At 46.5% G+C, this 20,808-nt stretch overlaps 1 protein-coding gene across 1 annotated transcript in view; it reads left to right on the top strand.

Annotated features, from left to right (window-relative positions):
- Positions 1 to 8,062: 8,062 nt before the first annotated feature.
- The window catches only part of RCSD1 (RCSD domain containing 1), a 37,212-nt gene continuing 24,466 nt past the window's right edge, over positions 8,063 to 20,808 (top strand). Inside the window, exon 1 of the mRNA XM_009323901.1 lies at positions 8,063 to 8,223. Coding sequence (XP_009322176.1) covers positions 8,218 to 8,223 — 6 coding nt within the window. The 5' untranslated portion in view covers positions 8,063 to 8,217. The remainder of the gene's footprint in view (positions 8,224 to 20,808) is intronic.

Genomic DNA, 20,808 nt, shown 5'->3' with positions numbered 1-20,808 from the left:
TCCCTGGCTGCTGCTAAACCGATCTCAAAGGCTGGTTCCCTGTCGTGGCGAGCGTCTGCGTCCCGCCTTCCCTGAGGAAAGCCTTGCCATTTAGTTACAACGAGCAGGGTCTGCCTGAAACTCTTCAGGACTGTGAAGCTCACGGGATCATTTGCCAGTAGGCATAGCGCAAGTCTTGCCACTTGCAAACTGCAGGACGTATGTCAAAACCCTCTCTTCTGCAAGACTTGGTTTCGCTAGTTGAACAACCTCCTGGCCTTCAGTGCATTACTTACAGAAATAAATACTGAGGTACACCTCATGTTATCAGTCACCGTGTGCTCAGTCACTTTATAAAGAGTTGTACAAAGAAATGTTTTTACCTGGGGTAATGCCGAGACTTGATTCAACTTTTCCTAAAAGATGGGAGATTTCCGTTTTCCCACTTCAATCTTACCAAGTATGTCTACAGTACGTATATAGCAATGTAGGACAGAGAAACCCAAATTAACTTGGTGTGACTGCCATCTGCCCCCGGGTGCCCCATAGCACCCATAGCTTATAGCAGGCCAGATGAATCATTTTGTCGGGCTGCATTCAGGAAGGAAAACACACCGTGCATCCATTCCCTACCATTTACATGCTGTCCTGCTGTGTACAGGCAGAACAAAGTAATTTTTCCTCCAGTATTCCCCTTGCCTGCGGAGTGTGGGCCGAGAGCCTGGCTTTCCCTCCGGGGCACCAACACATGGAGCCTTCCGCTGCTGCACTCTCCTGGCGATGCTCAGGAGAAACCTGTGTTTTGCTATAACCAAAAAGAAAAAAGAAAAAAAAAAAAAAAAAAGCCTTTCTTGATGTACAGCCACTCGCCTCGGGTAGGTAGCTGAGCTTGTGAGTAGCAACTGCTCCAGCAACAAAGCAATACAAGCAGCCTTGTTTGTGATAGAGGACGAGTGATATTTCAGGGCAGAGTGCTAAGGAGAAAAGCGGCAAGAAAAGGAGTGAGATGTGAGAGAAAAGGCTGCGCGTAAGGTTGTCTTTATGTATGTAGGATTATGCAACATATTTAGATGAGGGGCAGGAGAGGAACATGTTGAAGGGAAAAAGACAGTAGCCGTTCTGCAGGAACGAAGGGAGTATGGACGAAAGGGACGAAAATGGTCTAGAGGAAACGGCTTAGGAAGGAGAAGGGGATGAGGAAGACAAACTGCTACAAACTCTCGTCGTTAGAGATTTTTCTAGCTAAACCAGAGAGAGACATTATAGCTTCCTCTTTTCTCTCCCCAACAATATGTGCATGCATACACAGAAACTGCTTGTTTCTCTCTGTTTTCAAGCAGTCCTCCCCTCTGAGAACCTGGGGGGTGGGGTGTCAGTATTTACTTGATGCAGTCAAAGGGACGAGTGGTAGAGGGAGGTGGGGGGATGAGTGTGTGAATGATTTTACTGGGCAGCAGGAGAGCGCGACAGAGAGCAGACAGGAGGTGGTTGGTGGGATCAGCACAGGAAAGAAGGGATGTCATGGAGAGTATGTGGAAGTTACAACATGTGCCACAGGGCAAAAATAAAAGGATAGAAAGGAAAGAAGATAAAGAGGATGTGGGAAGCAGAGCTGGCAATTCTTTTTTCTTTTCTTTTATTTCAGAAAAAAGCAAACGCAGAAAGGGGGAAAGCTTTTATGTCCTGCAGTTTAGATGTATGTATTTGCCGAACGTGCTGTCCCTCCTTCACCAGGAAGGGTGCACGTTACTGGAGCCGCACAGCCCCTGCAGCAGGAGAGTCAAAGTGAACCTTGTAGAGAGTGTGGAAGATCATCCCGCCCCCCCCCTGCCACCACTGGGACCACACAGCAGGATCTCAGGGGCCAAGAGAAAACGATCCGTCCAAACAAAGTCTGCCAAGTTTTCCTCACCTCCCCCTGCCCCTCCAGCCTTGCAGCACATCCACAGCCATCCCTGTCCGCAGCCGCCAAGGGGTGCTGCTGCCCAACCCCAGCCCGCCTGCAGGATTTGGGCTGATGAGTCTGGTGGGAATTTTGCGCTCGACAGGATTTATGGAAGCAAATAGCATTGGCTCTCTGCTGTGGAGAACAGGATTTATTAGGCTGAGTACTCTGCAGTGGGCAGTGCACACCGGCGTATGGACTGTCTTGCACATTGCACTGAACGAAGGGGTCCCCTCTTTCTTGGATGGGTAGCGTGGCGTGAACCTGTAGGGTGAGGGATCAGGTCTTTAACTCTTTCAGCTTGCTCTGAAAGGATGTGTTCTGTGAAGTAAATCTCCAGGCTCTCTCACTTCCTCAGCTAGATCTCAGAGAAAGGAGAAGGATTCTCTCTGTTGTGGTGCAATATGTCTGTGGGCTCCCAGCATCCTTGCATAACAAGGTCAAGTATTGCTAGCCACTAGTTCTCCTTTTCAACTGGTGTTCTTATTTACAGCACAAAAACACTAAATAGACAGTAATATCTCACCATAGACTGAGCCAGTTTACTCCCTCCAGGGGTTGGCCAGTTCATGGAACAATCTTAATTTCAGCGTGGATTACTTGCAATGGGCCGCAGGCTGAATGTGGGGGCTATGTCTCTGGAGAAGGTGTATTTTAGCCAGAAAGTGGTCAAGGCCTCCATCCTGGCTAGTGTGTCATCATGCTCTGTCTGCCCTCTTCATAGCTGGTTTTGCCCTGAGCCAGCTCTCTCATTAGATCGCATCGTTGTTGGACGGGCTGGGCAAGGTTTCTCTTCAGACATACAGTCTAGCTATGCGCTGGGCCAGGCTTCCTATCTAGATCATGCAGTCTGTTCATGAACAGAAACCTTTCTTTGTCCAGATAACACTTGCGGGCTGTGCAGTCTCGCTGTGTGTAGTGCTTGATTTCTGAGCCAGGCCAGCTCTCCGCATCCAAATGACAGCCAGAGTGCCAGAGTGATTAAAGTCACTTGCCGCTGCGTTTGACAGAAGAGACTGACCTGTGAGTCAGCTCTGGCAAAAGCTGAAGCCCTCAGTGCTTTGAAGTGCCAACGCTTGGTGCCACGTGAGACCCATCATGCAAATTGTTTCTAAAAATGTTGGTTAGATATCCTCCTGAGGAGATACCAGCCCTGCCGAACAATGCAGCGCTACTACTATTATGAAATGGCACACATTTGCTGAACACAAAAAGGTGTTGTGTGCTTGTGCATAATGCATTTATTTGTTCTCGTTCTCAAAGTTCCTAAATTAACTTGCTTGGGAATTTAGCTTCTGCCCCTTTCATCTGTGTATTTTTTAAAAGATAGGTAAAATGAATATAGCACTAGCCTGGCATTCAGCTAAAAGTCCTTTTACCTTTTTAACAGCCACCACACGGGCAGTGGCAATGCAAGCTTCCTCTGTGCAAAACCTGTTAGGGACCAGGAATGTTGTTCAGTTTTCAGTCAGAAAACCTTGCTGTTCAACCGGAGCTTGGGCTGCATGCAGAGGGCCCATGCTGTTGCAAGGGACAGCTGTGACACCGCTCTCTAGGACGTTGAGAGATGGGCAGTAGGACTGGCCTGAGAACAACGTAATCAAAAACATGGTTGTATCGAGCGTGGGTACCAGGGATTGTGCCAGCACCATGTTCTGATTGTAACTTTTTGTTTGTTTATATTAAGCCTTGTTGCGTATTAAAACTAGTAACTGGTAGAGGAATTGTTCAGTCTAGAAATAGGCTGGCAATGGCTGACGCTGGTAATACTTGTCCCATCACTGTATTAGAATAATGGGATGCAGCCATACCTCTTAGTATCCCAGCTCAGTTTGTTCTCTGAAGTCAGGTGAGTCAGCAGAGGTCTCCAAAGAAATTCAAGTGCTGCAAGAGATGACCCTAGCTACCTGGACACCACCCGCCACCCCCAGGTGGCCTGGTATGAATGAGGGTGGTCTACCTCAGTGTGCTCTTGTTACTAAGAGCAGAGCCACTCAGGCAAAGCATCGCAGGTGAAATGGTCCCTATACCGTACAACATTTTCCTAACTTTACTCTGCTTAGGGACAGGCTTTTGCCCAGAGCCTGGAAGTTAAGAAGCCTGGTTAATCTGAACCATGATGTTAGCACTCAGGCTCAGGCTGACAGTCAGGATCACGTAAATGAGTCAACCTTTCAGCTAGTCTCTATCACCTACTTTTTATGTGGCCACTGCGCAACACACAAAGTCTCGCACTCCCTGTCCAGTACAGCTTAGCGAGAATCACTTATAACTGTGCCCTTTCATTTAATTCAAGCATCTTTGGTGATGGGGCTTTCCCATCAACATCAATTCCCAGGGGTGCACAGCGCCTGGCACGCCAGTCCGTGTGTACGCACGGGCGCTGGCATGTGAGCACGTGTGTGCGTGTGTGCTCTCAGACATTCTTCGCTGCAGCTGCAGAATTAGAGCAAAAAATGTCAATGGTACGAAGCGTTGAAAAGATGCTGATAACTCCCTGAAGAGGAGGGTGAGGCTTAGCATCTGCAGTGTTAGTTTAATGCTGAGGGGCGAGGGCAGGGTTGGTGGGAGCAGATACTTCAGAACACAGTTAGCAGAATGGTGGGTTCAAAAAGCAAGTTTCCCATAGAAAACACTGTTCACATTCGCTTCCTGTCAGCTTGCCATTGTCGGAGGAGCTGCTATGTAAACCCAACCAAAACAGGATGTTGGCTTTTAGACTTGATTGATCTTTGAAATGCAAGTGCTTTTTTTCTGTGGTTACCTTATCCCCCTTTTTTTCAGTTGAGAACTGAGTTGCTTGAATGGGAACAGGAAGGGTTGAGCCCCCATTTTTCAGGGGGTCAAAAGCCCAACATGGTAACAGCTGCTGGTTAATAGTATGAATTCTGGAAAATGATGTGGATAGCAGCAGCCAAGTCCAGACAGATAGGTGGACAGAACAGTCTCAGATACTGGCACTGACAGGCGAGCTCTCCTAAACCCTCAACAAATGCCTTAACAAAGTAGAGAGATTCAATCTGTCTTGCATGGACCCACAGCTCACTCCACCCTTTGCTCATCCACCACCCATCCGCAAATATACCTTCCCAGATTCAGCACCCACACAGACACACCCAAATGAGATAGCTCTGTGGACACGAATATCTGAGTCAAAGTTTCAAATGCCCCCAAAAGCTTTCTTTCCTGAGTGGTCTCTGAACAAAGGATTGCCGTGTCCCTGCATCTCCTTTCTGTTGATCTAGCACCCTATAGAGGCCCCGTTGTCCATACTTCATAGCCAAAATGCAAGAGGCCAGCAAATATTACACATGGCGTTTCTGAGCATGGCAGAACTGGTTACGCTACCTCTTTTACAGACATGCCAAGATGAAGGATTTCGTTGCACCTCTGCCCCACGTGCTGCCCATAGCAGGAGCACCAGTCATTTGGCCTGAAGTGAACTTGCTGTTTTGGCCTCACATGTCTTGAAAAGAATCAGCTGGGAAGCTGCAAAGTCCAGGGGTCCGCAATTGCAACATTTTCTCACTCAAATGAAATTTCCCCCTAGCGTCTGTTTTAATGGCACTTGTGATGCCTGCATTTTTTCCTCCTGAGCAGAACAGATGTAGAAACTTTTTTTCGCATATACAAACAAGTTAGTCTCATAGACACTGCTGTATCCCAGAAGGTCTGTAAACAGAGATACACACAGAGATGCAGAGAGTCATACTCTAAAATCTCTCATATTCATACTTGCACGTACACATCACGTAAAACACCCAGTTCCTCAGTATAACCTCCCGTAATAACGTTTATTACAAGGTTCTTGCAGTTAAAGCATGTGGGTTGTTTGTTTCAGATTTTCTAGTGTTTTTCAGTCCAGAAACAAGAAAGTCTAGAGCAAATCCACACCTCGTGTCTTCCTGTCTGGAGAAAAACAGTCACTGTATCTCTGTGCATTCCCTCCTTGCTCCTTCAGGAGAAAGATTTAGCATTCATAAACCGAATACTGTGTGCCATGCTCAGAGCAATGGCATTTGGGAATCCTGCTGGCAGAAAAGATTTGCCTTGTGGCAAGATACTTGGGAGCAGAAATAAACGGAGTGAAGAATTGTAGTGGGGCAGCTGCAACTACCTTTGCTTTATTAGTACGGGTAAAATGATACTATCTCTGCCTAGCAGTTTCCTTTTCTGTAGACTCAAGCAAACAGTTTCCTCCACAGAGTACAACCCCTGAAAGCAGAAAGAAAATACTGAAATAGACCCTGAGCGGCATGAAGCAACCATTGGAGCTATGCGATTTTGACGGTCTGTTACGTGGCAGACATGTTGAAAATGACACTTGTGACCAATGCTCACCATGAAAACGCTGAGCATGAAATCCTCCTTCTGTCCTGAGAGCAGGCAAAGCATGGGCAGCCGAAGCATCCTGCCCTCCCCGCCTCACCCTGCTTCTCGTCAGTTCAGTTCCTATCCCCTCTCCTAACGTACCATTGTCAGGACTTTAAGAAATGAATACGATTTCCAATCAAGAAGGAATTTCTTTCAGATTCTTAATCTATTTCTTATATTTATAGTTGCAGCATCTTGTGGTTGCTTACAGTAGAGGGTTTTCAACTAATCCAGTGTTTCAGCAACAGAAGATTAATTAGTCCTCTTGCCCAATCTCCAGATACACAACTCAGCGTATCATTCTTTTGGCTAAGGACTGACTAGCCATTGTATATTGAACTTGGGAGATAATGAGATCATGATTTAAATCTGCTAATTCCTATACTTTCTAAAGAACCACAGGAGCCCTACAGCATGCAGTACAGCAACAGTTAACAATACTGTAAGAACAACTATGTCGAGACGATTTATTGGTAACAATAATCTGGATATCGTGATGGTCACATTTAAATCCATTCTGGAGTATTTTCCTCCATAGCCGGCAGAGACCTGTGACACAACACTGCGAAGGAAAAGTATGCATTCCTTTGAGAAAAGATGCTTTAAGCCTATTCTGCCCCCGAGGTATCATCCCAAAATGATGACATGACATTGTGTCACTTTGTAGCTGCATGCAAGGCACGGGAGCCAGCAGAAGACAAAGGGAGTGTTTCCAAATTCCTCTGCACCACCCTGCTCTCAAGAGGTGGGGACTGAAATTCTTGAGAAGCGGCATATGCAAACAGTTGCTAAAACAGGAACGAGATGTCTAGTTTACAACACTGCAATCTGAATGGAAAGGGAAACCGTAGCAAAACATTCTGGAGGCTTATTTTCTCCCAACTGAATTTTTCTACCACCACGGAAGCTTCTCACTTCCAGTGCACAAGTCTGTCCTTCCCTGTGAAGGGAGAGAAGAACATCCCACACCTTCTGACCTGGTAGCGTGAGACATGAGTTCAGGGTGGAAAGAGCTAGTCCTCCTTTACAGCTAGCCAGTGACACCTTGCATGGCGTCCTTCTGCTTGTGCCCACATTTGTGCAGCGCCCTTCACAGTGGAGCCCTGATCTCTCGTTGGGGAATCCCCCAGCGGCACAGTAGTGCTGCTGCTATTATTGTCATCCCTGGGACATCCTGTGAGTCCCAGCTGTGCGCCAGGACACCAAAGCCTCAAATTCTGTTCAAACACAATAATCACCCGCTCTCTGCTCCTCTTCTGCCCCTCTAACCACTCTAAAGAAGTCCACTGCTGACTGAAATCACATAAAAGTGGGAAGGAAGAGAGAAGGGAAGCTGCAGGTATAGGAAAAAAGATCCTCCTCACAAATAAACAGCGAGGAAGAGACCCTGCAGACTTGGAGAGGGAAGAATGGACAGGGGAGAGATCCAGGCAGAGACAGCGGGGGAGCAACTGCAAGCCACGGGGAGAAATAGAGGCAAAACGGGGCAGGGGAGGAAAAAAATAAAGGTAAGGTGCTAGAAAATATGAAGGGGAGAAAGAAAGGAAGGGACAAAATGCGCATATGGTGTCCCCAAGTTTGGGCACAGCAGCAGTTTGCTGCTTGTTGTCTCATGAGCCCAGCACGCCGGGAAGGACAGTATCTGTTTAGATTTGTGTCTAAATTTAAACCCCGATTGCCTTGCCTCCCTCTCCTCTCCCCTCCCTCCCTTCCTCTCACCCACCCGCCCTTCTTCCTTGTTCGTAGTGCAGGGCCACTGGCTGGGCTCTGTCAGTTTTCAAGCTGAGCAGGAGCTTGGATATTACATACCCTCCACAGCAGCGCGATTTTGCTCTGGCTCGGCTGAAGTTTTCCCACAGATAAGAGGGAAAGGGGTGGGGAAGAAAGATTGCCCCGAGGACACCTCTCTCTTGCAGGACATGGAGGTAAAGAAAACTTTTATTTCCACTAGCTTGGGACTGGCTCCTCGCTCTGCATTAGCTCCACCTTGCAAAGCAATTTCTCACTAAAGGCAGCTCAAAATATCTCTTCGCTGAGGCTCAGATAAATGTCGTTTTGCACCGACCCCAGCCCCTGCCATGCACCTCAGAATGTTTTGCAGGTTTTAGTCCAGATTTGGAAAGTAGGGGGGGATGGTATGTGGAGAAATTACATCCGTGAAAGGGGAACGAGGAAGGACTCCCATTTACTTTTTTAGTCTCTGAGGTGGGAAAGAGAGTTACATTTTAAAAGGTATCATTTTGAAAGGAGGTTTTAAAAATTCAGTAAAAATGGGGACATAGGGAGAAGTGAACAAACTGTACAAAATTAGTGGACTCCTTGGGGTTGATTCCTACCCAACCCGTGCAGCAGCAGCTGTGATTTGGACCCTAAGTGGTGTGTCCCCCCATTTCACGTGGATTGTGCAGTCCCACTTTCATTATCGATAGAGCGTTTGGGTTCAGGAAAGAGGACTGGGGCTAGTGCATCCCCAGAGGGTTTCCTGTGCCTTTCTCCATGCTGTGTCCCCTGTGCTTCAGGAGAGTCGGAGCTCTTGTCTCTGGGTGGGCACACGGCTGGTGGACAGGGGTGTAGAAGCAGGAGTCAGGCTTCCCTGGCGTTTAAGTCCAAGCCTTCTCCTGTGTGTAGCACCCTCCTTGGCAAGGCAGTTCACCTCCCCTTGCGTCTTTTCCCATTCATATCAAATGGGAGCGATGGTGCTTGCTTCCCTCATGTCAGACCGGATTCATTAGCTTTTCAAACAGTTTTTTAAGTGGCAGAGGAAAAAAAAATATTTATTTTTAGGAGGGGCATGGGAGATAGAAAGGCGATTACAACATTGGCAAAACCTCAAATGACGAAAGAGGACTTTTGGTATTTCTCTCAGCTAAACACAGATCTTACTAAACACTAAACACTTTATGTTATCTTCCCAGAGAAGCTTTTTCTGTGTCGGTGCAGCCCCAACGCAGGGGACACGCGACAAAGCCAGGGAACAGTGTGCTTGAGGCACCACTACAATTTTTCTTTGAAGATTTCTAGCGCATAGCTCAGCTGGGCAGTTCTGATAACGCCCAGGTACTAACATCGCAGTCCTTGTTATCTGTGCTGGCCTGCCTACATGCGAGGATGAAGATCAGGCATGTTCATGACAAGAAATGTCCTCAACAGACTATCTAAACAGATTTTGGTGTGGAGAAGGACCAAGCAGTGATCAAACCAACTCAGCACAGACTACATGTGGCATGACAAATAGATAGCTGTATAAAGGTTTTTAGGTTTGACAGAGCCTGGATCAGTAACCATTAATGCTCGTTTTATTCTTTTTCGCTGTGTAGTATCCTGTGATGTCTCAGAGTGGAAGGGGAGTTGAGCTCTTAATTTAACTGCTGTGCACAGAAAGCCACATTTGGAGCAAAGACTAAATGAGGGCTGAAGCAGATATTTTGTCATGTTGAGGACACTCTCCTCCACCCCCTCTCCTCTCCACTCACGGAGGGCTGCACCCCTCGAGTATTTTCTGTTGTCTGCCGCAGCAGTATTTCAGAGTAAAAAGGGACGGACCTGCCATTTCCTTTTGGGAGACACGTGTGACACAATACGGCAGGTCTGATGCTCAAGAAGCTTCTCTGAAGTATTTAACCTAAGACTTCCTGGCTCTTGATTCTGTTCCTTTACCTCTATTTCCCACTTTTTCCCTATGTTACTTTGTTTTCTGATCATCTGTAGATTGCTGCATCTATTCTTATTTTTAAAACATCTCAACTCCCAAGACATTTTTTAAGTAGTGCACTTGGTCTTCCCTTCCTGCCCCAACCCTCCAAAAAGGTGGTTAATGCCCCAAAGGTCAGAAGATATTAGGCCAAAATAGAGCCGAGAAGAAAGTCTTGAGTTCCCACCTGCCAATTCCCTGCTCTGTTTCTTCCTGAGAGCTTTTCACAGGCAGCATGAGCAGGACCCAGAGACTGGCTACAGTCTTTTGCTTTGAAAAACAGATTTAATGGTCCTGTGCAACAGGAATGAGAAGTTCTGTCATTTCCCCATTTGCTTCATCAGCGGCAGGCAGAGCTGCTCTGTGCTTTCCTGCTGGCATAACTGGCAAGCTCTTTGCTCTAGTGGGACACATGAGGATTACCAGCATTAGGGAAAAAAGGGCAGAGGGCTGACCTCACCAGCTGATTTCCATCATGCCTCTGGCAGGAAGACCATTTTTGAAAAACCCACAGAAGCAAGATAGTTGGAATCGCTTTCTTAGAGTGGTTCATGTGGTTTTGCTGCTCCTTAGGAGCTAGTACCTACAGTCTTAGCCATTCTGCTGTCAGGAACATGCCATGTTGAAAGCAGTAACTGTAACCATTTAAGATCCCGAAGAGGGAGAAAAAGGCAGACAAAACCCAGTTCTTGCAGTTCATGTAATTTTGTGAGTCTGCCGATCTTCAGGGTTTTTTTGTGAAGACCCAGCTTCTTGATGCAAGATAGATTTGAGAATCAGTTTTCTTTCCGGTGTTAGGACTGACAAAAAGAACTTGAAATCATGAAGCTTATATCGCAGATTGTTAACTTGAGGAGTTCATATTAAAAATGTGTAAAGCTGTCACTGCTGAAAGCTAAGCCACTTGTAAAAAAGCAGCCACTAAACCTTCTTTGCACTCACGGTACAAAAAGGATCAGCAATTATTGTGTTGGTTTGTTAGTTTACATCTTCAGATTTGGTCCAAGCTGTCTAATTCCCACAGCTGCACCAAACCTTGCTGCAGATGTTGGGAGTTAAGGCATCCACTGAAAGTGCTTGCGGCTTTCTGCAGCCCATATTGAACAGCAGTCACGGCATTCCCCTTCCCAGCCTCTCTCTAGGAGCTTGGGAGCACGGAGACATTTGAACTTTGCCTCCCCAGCAAGGCGAAGCAATCCAAGACTGAGTTTCACTTTGGTGGCTCCCTATGGTGTGATGTGTTCCCTAAGCTGCGAAGGTGCAGCAACCAGGTTTATTTTGGGAAGGCTCCCCTCTTCTTTGTGCCTACCACAGATTTCATTTCTTTCTGTGATATCTCCATTCCCATGTCTCTTTTCTGCAACTAGCTCCTGCTAGATCTTCATTTTGCCTGTTGCTACACTGGCTCAGCAGAGGGAAAGCTTTTCCAGGGCTGAGAGCAGTTCTCTGCCCACTTCGCCACTTCCCTTCTGGGCAACCTACTGGACACGGCTCCAGCCCCAGGCCCTGTGCTCTCCCTACACCACAGTGTCCTCACCTGGGACACTTGGGGAGTGATGGGGCCACTGCTCTTTTCAGTAAAGCTCCCTCCTGTGTCAGGTGAGGGAGGCCACAAAGAGGCCCTGGGTCCTGCCCCATTCCTCTAGTGAGCAGCAGAGCAGCGTGGAGAAAATTCTTCCGAGTCCTCTGTTCCCCGTCTCACTGGGAGCCTGCAGAAACCTCCTGGGGTTCAAACACGTCCCCTCCCTCAACAGGCAAGGTCAGAAGCCATTGCTTCCTTTGTGCTGTGGCCAGCCAGACATCGCGACTGAGCACATTTCCAGGTCTAGTATCCCAACTGCTGCATCCTTCCTGGAGCCATGGGGAATGACGCCCTTGCCCAAACTACCGGGCAGCTTGCTTTCAGCATGGGCACTTACCCTGTCCCTAGGAAAACTGCACTAAGGATATGTGACCTGTCACCCAAGAGAACTGAAGTGGAGGGGATGGAAGAAAGGGTACTTGGTACAGTGCTGCCAAGAGGTCTGAAATTGGTAACCTTTATGGTCCTCAGAGCAGCAGGACAGTAAGCCACGCAGAGGTGAGCCAGGCTGAGCGAGGTTTCTGCCCACCCTTGCAGCTGTGGATCCAAGATTAAGTACAGGCATGACGCCATGGTTAGCTCTGCCAGGAAACAATTTCCCTTTCTCAGGAAGCTCTGCTGCTTGGCTTTCATTCCAAAAGTTAAAACGTTCCTTTTCCACTCTTCTTTTTTTCTTTTTTCTTTTTGCTTAACAGAACATTTTAACCTCAAATACACTTGTTTTCAATGTTTCCTCCCAAACTCATCAAAATGACACAGTCATGCAGAGTGTCTGTGTAGATAAAGGGAAGAGTATGTAATTCACTAGGAGAGGTACCATATGACCCCATTTTACTCCTTAGGTCTGGGCAGATTTAGGACTTGTCTGACAATAAATAGCATGTCTGCAGCAGAGGATCCTGGAAAGGATCAGTTTTGCCAGACTTCTACATCCCAGTGACTGGATGAGGCCTCCCTCTTGAAGGACAGAAAGGAACAAACCCAAACCCCATGGGCTGTGCTGTGACCCTTACTTGTACCTAGTGGAGACCCCAGAGTAAATGGCTTGCAGAATTAAAGCTTTTCCTGTGTCGCTGGAGAAGGGATGATTCTTCTGAGCCCCTCCTTTCCTTCACTCCCCATTTTAACCTTTGGGTGTCTGAGTATCCCAGGTCACGGTGATAACGTTTTGGAAAAGCTTTCTTTCCTGTATTCCACAGTCTAATTGGCAGGACGTGTTACTGTTGAGCAGCATATTATGCATACCTTCTCTCATACATTCCCAGGATCTGCTTATCTGAAGAACAGGGGAAAACATCAGCATTGCTTTATCAATAGCTGCTGCTAGGAAATTCTGCTGGTTTTCGTCATGGAAATGACCGAGCCCATACAAACTAGGGGTGGTTTTCCTCTCTGTTCCCAAGTGGTTGGTTAACAGTTGTAGAGAGGCGGATGCTCCCTTTCCTAAAACACCAGCTCTACAGCCTGAGTTTGGGACCTGAGATGGCAGCTGTACCCAGCAGCAAGAGAACCTGTTTGGAGGACTTGTCTTTTTTACTTGTGAAGCCTTCTTGCTATCTGGAGGTGCTGTAATACTGCAGATACACAGCTTGTCTTGGTGATTTACAGACGATTATATGCCTTTAGCAGTTTGCAACACGGCACGCGTAAGGATGAATTTGGTCTAGAGACAGGAGATCTGTTGTGTAAGGAGAGGTTATTATTACACACTCCCTGCACAGTTGCTTCACACCTAGTTATTGTCAGAGGCACGGGGCACTTTATTCTTATGGAGTCTCGCGTAAGCACAGATTTAAGTCTCACTTCATCCAAGCCACAGCATCTCCAGCTATGAGTCTTATGCCAGAAAAGCTTTTACATTAACATCAACTCTGAGGCATATCTTTATGATATCTTATCGCCAGTATATGGGTCCGGTAATGTACTGACAAGGACAAGGCACATTAGTGCCAAATGAAGTTTTCACCTCTTAGAAAGAAAAAAAGACATCAGACCAAATTCTTGTCAGATACGAGCACATCACTTGCTAAAAACAAAGACCTAGACCTCGCCTGCCAGATTGGCAGCTGGTATAGATGTATGCCCTTTTTCTTTTGTTCTTCACCATCAAATTTTAAAAGAGCTCAAAACCCACACAACAGGCAGCAAGGCTGTAAGCTTGTTTTTGCATACAAGTGTCCTTCTGCAAATAAACCTGTTTACCCTTTGTAACAAGATGCACACAGTGTTTTGGTCAGTGTGGATGACTAGTGGCCAATCTGCAAATATATTGATTTACCACTTCCAGCTTCAACAAAGCCACTGTTCATGTCAGGCTTCTCAAGTGCATGCTCTCAACACGATTGGACCACAGCTCAAATTGTACCTTTGTACAGGTTGGTAGCTGTGGCACGCAGTGGTGCTTTTCCGAGCATCTTGAAGTACTTCACAAAATATAATACCTTTCCCTCATGCTCTATCACTGAACCGAGCTACATGCTGCTTCTTAAGGCAAGAAATACATTGCTCACATAGATCACAGCTTTTCAAGCACAGAGAATTAACGCATGCAGATTGGAAAGCCTTGCTATCTAAAGGATGCAGACCAATGCCTTGTTGTTCAGAGAAAGACACAAAAGTGCAAAGGCGAGGGAAAGCTGACTCAGAAGAATGGAGTTAAACCAGTCAGTGTGGCTTTGCAGTGAGACAGAGGACAGTAGTCTAAAACTTTTAACGCAGAGGAAACAGAATTAGTTAGTACATCGTAAAAGCAGTGCACCTAGGAATAATGGGATCCAATTAAAGGGCAGATGTGTATCTCACCAAATAGCAGGAAGGACTTCTAGCAGTGAGGTCTGGCAGGGTTTGGAATGGTGTAGTGGAAACCAAATGTAGTGGAAACCTCTTTCCTGTGAGAGATTCAAAAATAGACTGGACAGAGCATTAGAAAGATAATGGCAGGAGCGATCTTCTGTTGCATTCAAGCAATAGTATCCATGGGGCCACCAGAGGGGCAGGACCATACTGTTTCTGCAGTCCTTCCACGTATGGAGCTGCTAGCAGAAGCTAGTGGCTATTCAGCATCAGGCCCCAAAAGCATTGCTGATTCCTTCCTGCTACACCACATTGTTCAAGCCCTGCAAAGTTCTGCCTCTGGGAAACTTAAGACAAAATAAACTGGCATCACATCTGCAAGAGTCTGGGAACTGTTCTTTTATTGCCTGTGTAAAACACAAAACCAATTTTCTTTGTATTCTTTTTTGCTGTTTTAAGAATGGGTTTCTTTATCCTTTAAAACTGCGTACTGTGACAGCAGTCATGGGTTATTCAAGTCAATCGTCTTGAAATTCCTTTCTGCTGAGTACCATGTTCCCCTGATGTAAGTTCAGATGAAACAGGTCCACTTTATTCCTCCCTTTTCATATACACACACTTGAGCTTGTGTGCCAGGTTTCCTAGGAATTTCACCCCTTGGGCCCTGCAGCTAGCATGTGTTTAACTTGTGAAACATGCACAGTATAATTTGGTTTCCTACTTAGTCTTTACAAAGTGCACAGAGTTGTCAACACTGTCCCTCCATGAAAACCCAGTGTTTTCATTCCCAGTTTCAAGGTATTCATTCCCAGCCCCAGCTAGAGGCAGAGGGGCTGTCCATGCAAACAGGCATGCACACCGGTCCTCTAGACAGCAGGTGTCTAAAGAGAAGAGAGTGGAAGAAAAGGGATGGATTGCTGAATACTCTGGAGCGTGAGGTGACAGAAGACATAAAGGTAACAAGCCAGACGGGTCACCCATTTAGAAAGGAGACAGTCTTAGCACCTTCTCTTTCATCTCCCAGCTCAATGCAAAGCTGCCTTTTCCACTCATATCAGGACTTCTAATCTCATGTAATGTCAAGTCCTTCTCTGTACAGCTCAAGAAGTCTTTGCCCACAGCCACCAAGGAGTTTCTTCTCGGCCCTTCTCCTCCTGCTCTTTGGATGCACCGAGCACGGGACTCACCTTCCCTGACTCTGCCCTCCCACCCCAGTCCCTGTCCTTGGCACTGGCATATCACACTACTCCACTTCTGACCTCAAGCACCTGATGTGGGTGACCCACCAGCGATGCTCTCCATGCCAGGCCCTGCAGGGCTTTGCTCAGGAGTGTTGCTGCTTGAGGTCCAGTCTTACAGGGTCCATCCCCTGGAGCAGCTTCACACTCTGATCCAGCAAACTGAAGTGTGCATCATCTATAGCAGCTCTTTGAGCCTCTGTAGCAAGCAGCAGTTTAGTCTGTAGATTCTCAAAGGCCAAAGCTGGAAGGCTTTACTTTTTGCAGCCCATGGGAAACAAAAGCTATCAAGTAATGAAAATGTCATACTTCATTTCTTCTGCCTCTGCTCTGCAACTCAAAAATTGCTGGATCATTCTCTTGTAAGTTGAATATAATTTTTCTTCTCAACACCTTTCATTTTAAGGTCCATGAATTCAGTGACATGCTGGCCAGAGCTTCCTAGTGCCTATTTACTCACTGAGCAAGTGGCGTGCAGGCACTGAGCCCATGCTTCCTGTGCACCTGGTTCCGGTGGCCCAGCTTTAACCTGGAGAAGCTGTGCCTGAGGTTGAAGGAACTTAGTCCCCCTTCTTGCCACGGAAAGAACATGTAAGAGTTTCAAGCAGCCATCAGGAAAAAGAAATAGAGCACTGAAGTAGGTAGGGTACTTCAAAGCTCTTGCAAACATTAGGTTTCTCCTTTACAGAGTTGTTGGGAGAATTTTATAAACAAGTTAACTCAGAAACAGAGATAATTATCTTTCTCAGATCACAGAAAAAATCCATGTCAAAGGCTAAGCTGCAGCTCAAGAATTACTTGTGTGCGTTTCTCTTAGGGTATATAGTAGAGTCATTTACCTATGGAAGTCACTAAATTCCTAATGCATCATGAGAGCTGATCCAGACTGGGCTGAAGATTCAGACAGGCATTTTCAAATGTAACTGCAAATTACAGCTGCCTTGATTGGTTTGCCCAGTGTAGGGCCTGGTTTTCAGGGGTCTCACAAACTGAAGACTCCAGACGGAGCTGAAGGGAGGGCAGCTGCTGAGAAAGCAGCCTTGCAGACCCGGATCCTCAGTGCCGGTGGGGCTGCTGGGCCCTCCACGGTCCAGCTAAAAAGACATCTCTGTGGATATAGCTTAGCATTCACACCTCAAACTGGCTGCTAGCTGCGTGCTTACTATCACTTTCCTCCGCTCCATATCTGCATATCTTTTTCGACTAAATTCCTGGCTCAGATAAATATGAACCTCCTTCTCTGACCTGCCTGTATCCAGTGTAGACCTAATTTAATAGCAATGTGTTGCAAAGATAGCACAGTCCTAACTGATGAGTCCTGGAAGCTGCAGCAGTTGGGAGCTCTGTGTAGGCTCATTTACCCTTCAGATTTTCTGTTCCCAGCATGATAAATGAAGACGAGTTCAATCCCTGTGCTGCTACAACTAGACTGTCTCTAGTGTTGAGTTTAAATGGGCAGGTATCACAGTCCACTTAAACCTTTTAACTGAAGTATTTTGAATTGTCCCTGCTTCTTACATTCTCCGTGTCCCTTCTTTGACAGTTCAGTGACTGCAGTTTCTAATTTGACCTTCTGCATAGCTTCAGATTAGTTAATTAATGCAGAGCGCACATGCACCTGCTTCAAGTTCATCCTCTTTAACCTTTATGTCAGTCCAAGAGTGGTCCCTTCCTTGTCCCACCTGAAGCATCTTGCATCTGAGCCTCCTCCTGTTGAAGTTCATCTTATTTCAGACCTCTGCTAAAAGCAGGGCTTTTTTCCTCACGCCATGTGAGACAAGCAAGGGAGAAGCTAAAGTGAATAGCAGTTGAAAGGTGACTCGCTGGGCTGACACCTTTCCTGCTACAGGGACTGTTCCATTCTCTCAGCTTGTTTCCTCCAGAGCAGCTGCCCAAGCGTCTCCATGTCTGTAGGTGAGAGCAGGGTGCAGCCTCGCATCGTGTCTATGGCTACAGGGCTGCTGTAGCAACACTACAGTGTTAAAGCAACGCTATGATTCGGGTGGTTTAAAATAATGATTTCTGCAAGGCACATTTTAACCAATGGAAAGCTGTTCATCTCAGAGGCCCGTATCAGATAACCACAGTTCATGCATTTTATTCCCCGTTCTCAAATAGTATGCACACGTGCCCAGCCTTCCTGGCCATCTCTCTCCCCTGTGCCTTAGTTGAGGAGACTGGCCTCGTATGAGATGGGATGCACTTGGCCCACAGACTGCATTACTTCCCCTCTCCCTGCAGGCAGCCTGGGAGGTTTTGCCGGTTGTTCCTCCATTAGCTCACCCCTCATCCTTCTAGAGCAGCAAGAGCTCCCCAGAACAAGGCCTGGAAGTACACACAGAGAGACACCAATTAATTTGGGGAAAGTTGACAGGCTGTGTACTTTTCCCAGACCATTAAGAAAAACAGATGTCTGAGAGGGAAACATTGGGAAGCTGAGAAGGATCCTGGGGAACACCCTGGACAGGAACAGAGCTCTGTACAAGCAGCTGGTGCAAACAGTGCACTAGGAAAGCAGCTACGTCTTATGGTGGCCATCACTGCTCTTCTTCAGAACTACCACCTCACCCCTCCACCACATTTGCTACTAGTGTGAGTATCTCAAGGACAAATCCCAGATACTGGTTGTACAAGCTGCTAAAGACACATGGGAAGCAGTACGCTCCAGTCCAGCCAGGCCGCCATCTCAGTAACAGCTGTTGTCAGCTGTAGATTAAGACATCAGCATCACTCTACCAGGGGTAGAGATCAGCCCTTGGCTCTGAAGGAGCTATTCCACATCTGGAGTGTTTGTGGATTCCTAAAACAACACAACCTCATCAACTTCATTCAACGAATGAAACCTCACAACCTCATTCAATGGATAATTTCTGAGAAATAACCCCTTTCTTTCCCCCAGTTGCCTTTCATGTATATTATCTGTATTTCATATATCTGCAGTAGCTCATGTCTGGTTATATCAACCAAGTTTTCAGACAACATTTGTTGCTAGAGGGCTCCTATCAGATGGAGAGGAGGAGTTAATGACAGGACTATCTATCCTGCCTGACACACCAGAAAAGCCAGAGGTCTTCCTGAACTAAGTTGAAAGCTGTGTAGGTGTTCATCTAATTTAAGTTTGGAGAAACGAAAAGTGGTGCTGCTTGAAAGAGAGTGGGGATCTTTGGTTGTTTAGGAAAGTGGTGCATTGGCTCTCAGATGACACTGAAATCCTGCTGCCAAGTTAATGCCCACTAGCCTCCTTCATTGTGACCTTCTTTGAGAAAGGAGCTGAGGGCTGTATTTGACAGGGCATTTCAGAGCAAGGGACCTTGTTTTCGGCATCCCAATCCAAATTTTCATAATCTTGAGTAATAGGAACGCTCAGTGTATCTGCTGCAGGATTCTTGCTCACTGGCAGCACTCATATTTTAGAGGCACAAGGTATTTCCCCAAAAACACTTAGTGTTATTGTAAACTTGATGGAAAAAGTCTGCAGATGTGTCACTGGTGTTCACTTGGAGCGAGACAAGAGCTCTGCAACATCAATATTGTTCTTTTAAGGCCAAATGCTCATTATAATGAGCAAAAAAATGAAAAGTAAGATTTTGAAACTGTTTGTTCCAGATAAATATAGCCAATATTTTTAAAACAGACAAATTAACTCAAAGGAAATAGTAGGACACTACGTTCCCAGGACTTCATAAAGGGAGGGGACACATTAATCTAGTCTTCTAGTGTAGTCAAACTTAGTAATTGCGGAGATGTTTATTAAACTGGGGTTGGGTCTTTGTATCTCACTGCTTAAGGTTACTGATGACTCAGCTCCAGTTTGCAGTGTACAGGGTACTGCTGGGTAGTAGTTGGATGGTTTGAAATACATCACCACCTACAGTAGCCACATAGTAAACGATCAGCTTTTGAATCTTGCTGTATTTCTTTTTTTTTTCTTGAAGCTGTAGCATCTTAAATATCTCAGCCTCCTTTAAAAAGGCATGCCTTGCCCTCATCACAGCAAAGTCCTGAACGGAGACACTAGTGCACCTCAAAGACTCAGAAGGGAGAACCCCATGTGGTATGCCTGGGCTGAAAACCCAGTACAGATGAGTTTTTGAAGTTGGTGCTGTTTTGGGTGACAGGAAAACCCCTCTTGCACAGAGCTGCTCCAGAGAAAGGCTGCCATACTGGTTGTGTGGGCACAGCCTCTGTGCCTTTCATTATTTCTCCACTTGCGTGGCTGAGTATGACTGCATTCAGCCAGATATCAACTTTATACACAAGCCTTTTCCAGCTGCCTGAAATTATTTCCATGTTGGCTGCTTGACCTGTCTGCAAGCAGCTGTGTTGGGCTTGTAATGAGGCAATTACATACGCGTGGCCCTTTTACAGGAAAGGCCCAGGCCGTTTCTCCTTGAATTGATTGGACTCCTTAATGAGGCTTATCTGTTTTTCCCTGCTCTCTCAGCCAGGCCAGCCACCCTGTCCGTAGGGAACTGACCTGGTTGGCAATGTAGATTTTTGCCTCTTCACTTAGCCCTCCTGCCCTTTCCTCTTCACTGTCTGCGAGCAACTGTTGTCATGTATCTTAAAAACCTAGTAATCTTGATGATCACAATCTCTTCTTACTGTACCTGGCACAGCTTCTTCCCCCCCTAACCTCAGGTCTCACTGGTACTTAACAGCCTTTTATTTCACCTTTGCACCTCTCATCCCAGCTTCCTCTCTTCTCATTGCAATAGGAGTCACCTTGCCCTTCAGGTATCTTTTGGACCTTTCCTCTTGAATAGTCTGTCTTCTGGCACTAAATCTCATTTCTATTGTTACTACTTGGAACATCTTGACTCAGGAAAAAAAGGAGAGTTTACCACTTGTGGAAGAAGGGGCAGACAACTCAAGAAGAGTACAGGGACCTCGTTAGGTCATGCAGAGAGGAAATGAGAAAGGCAAAAGCCCAGCTAGAACGCAATCTGGCCGCTGTCGTTAGAGACAACAAAAAATGTTTTTACAAATATATTAATGACAAGAAGAGAGCCAGGGAGAATCTCCATCCTTTATTGGATGCGGGGGGGAACATTGTCACCGAGGATGAGGAAAAGGCTGAGGTACTTAATGCCTCCTTTGCCTCAGTCTTTAACAGGCAGACCAGTTATCCTCAGGGTACTCAGTCCCCTGAGCTGGAAGACAGGGATGGCGAGCAGGATGAACCCCCCATAATCCAGGAGGAAGC

Source organism: Pygoscelis adeliae, unplaced genomic scaffold (assembly GCF_000699105.1).
Source record: "Pygoscelis adeliae isolate BGI_AS28 unplaced genomic scaffold, ASM69910v1 Scaffold124, whole genome shotgun sequence".
Classification (NCBI taxonomy): domain Eukaryota; kingdom Metazoa; phylum Chordata; class Aves; order Sphenisciformes; family Spheniscidae; genus Pygoscelis; species Pygoscelis adeliae.
Note: the sequence above shows the minus strand (reverse complement) of the source record. Positions and strands in the feature narration are given on the sequence as shown.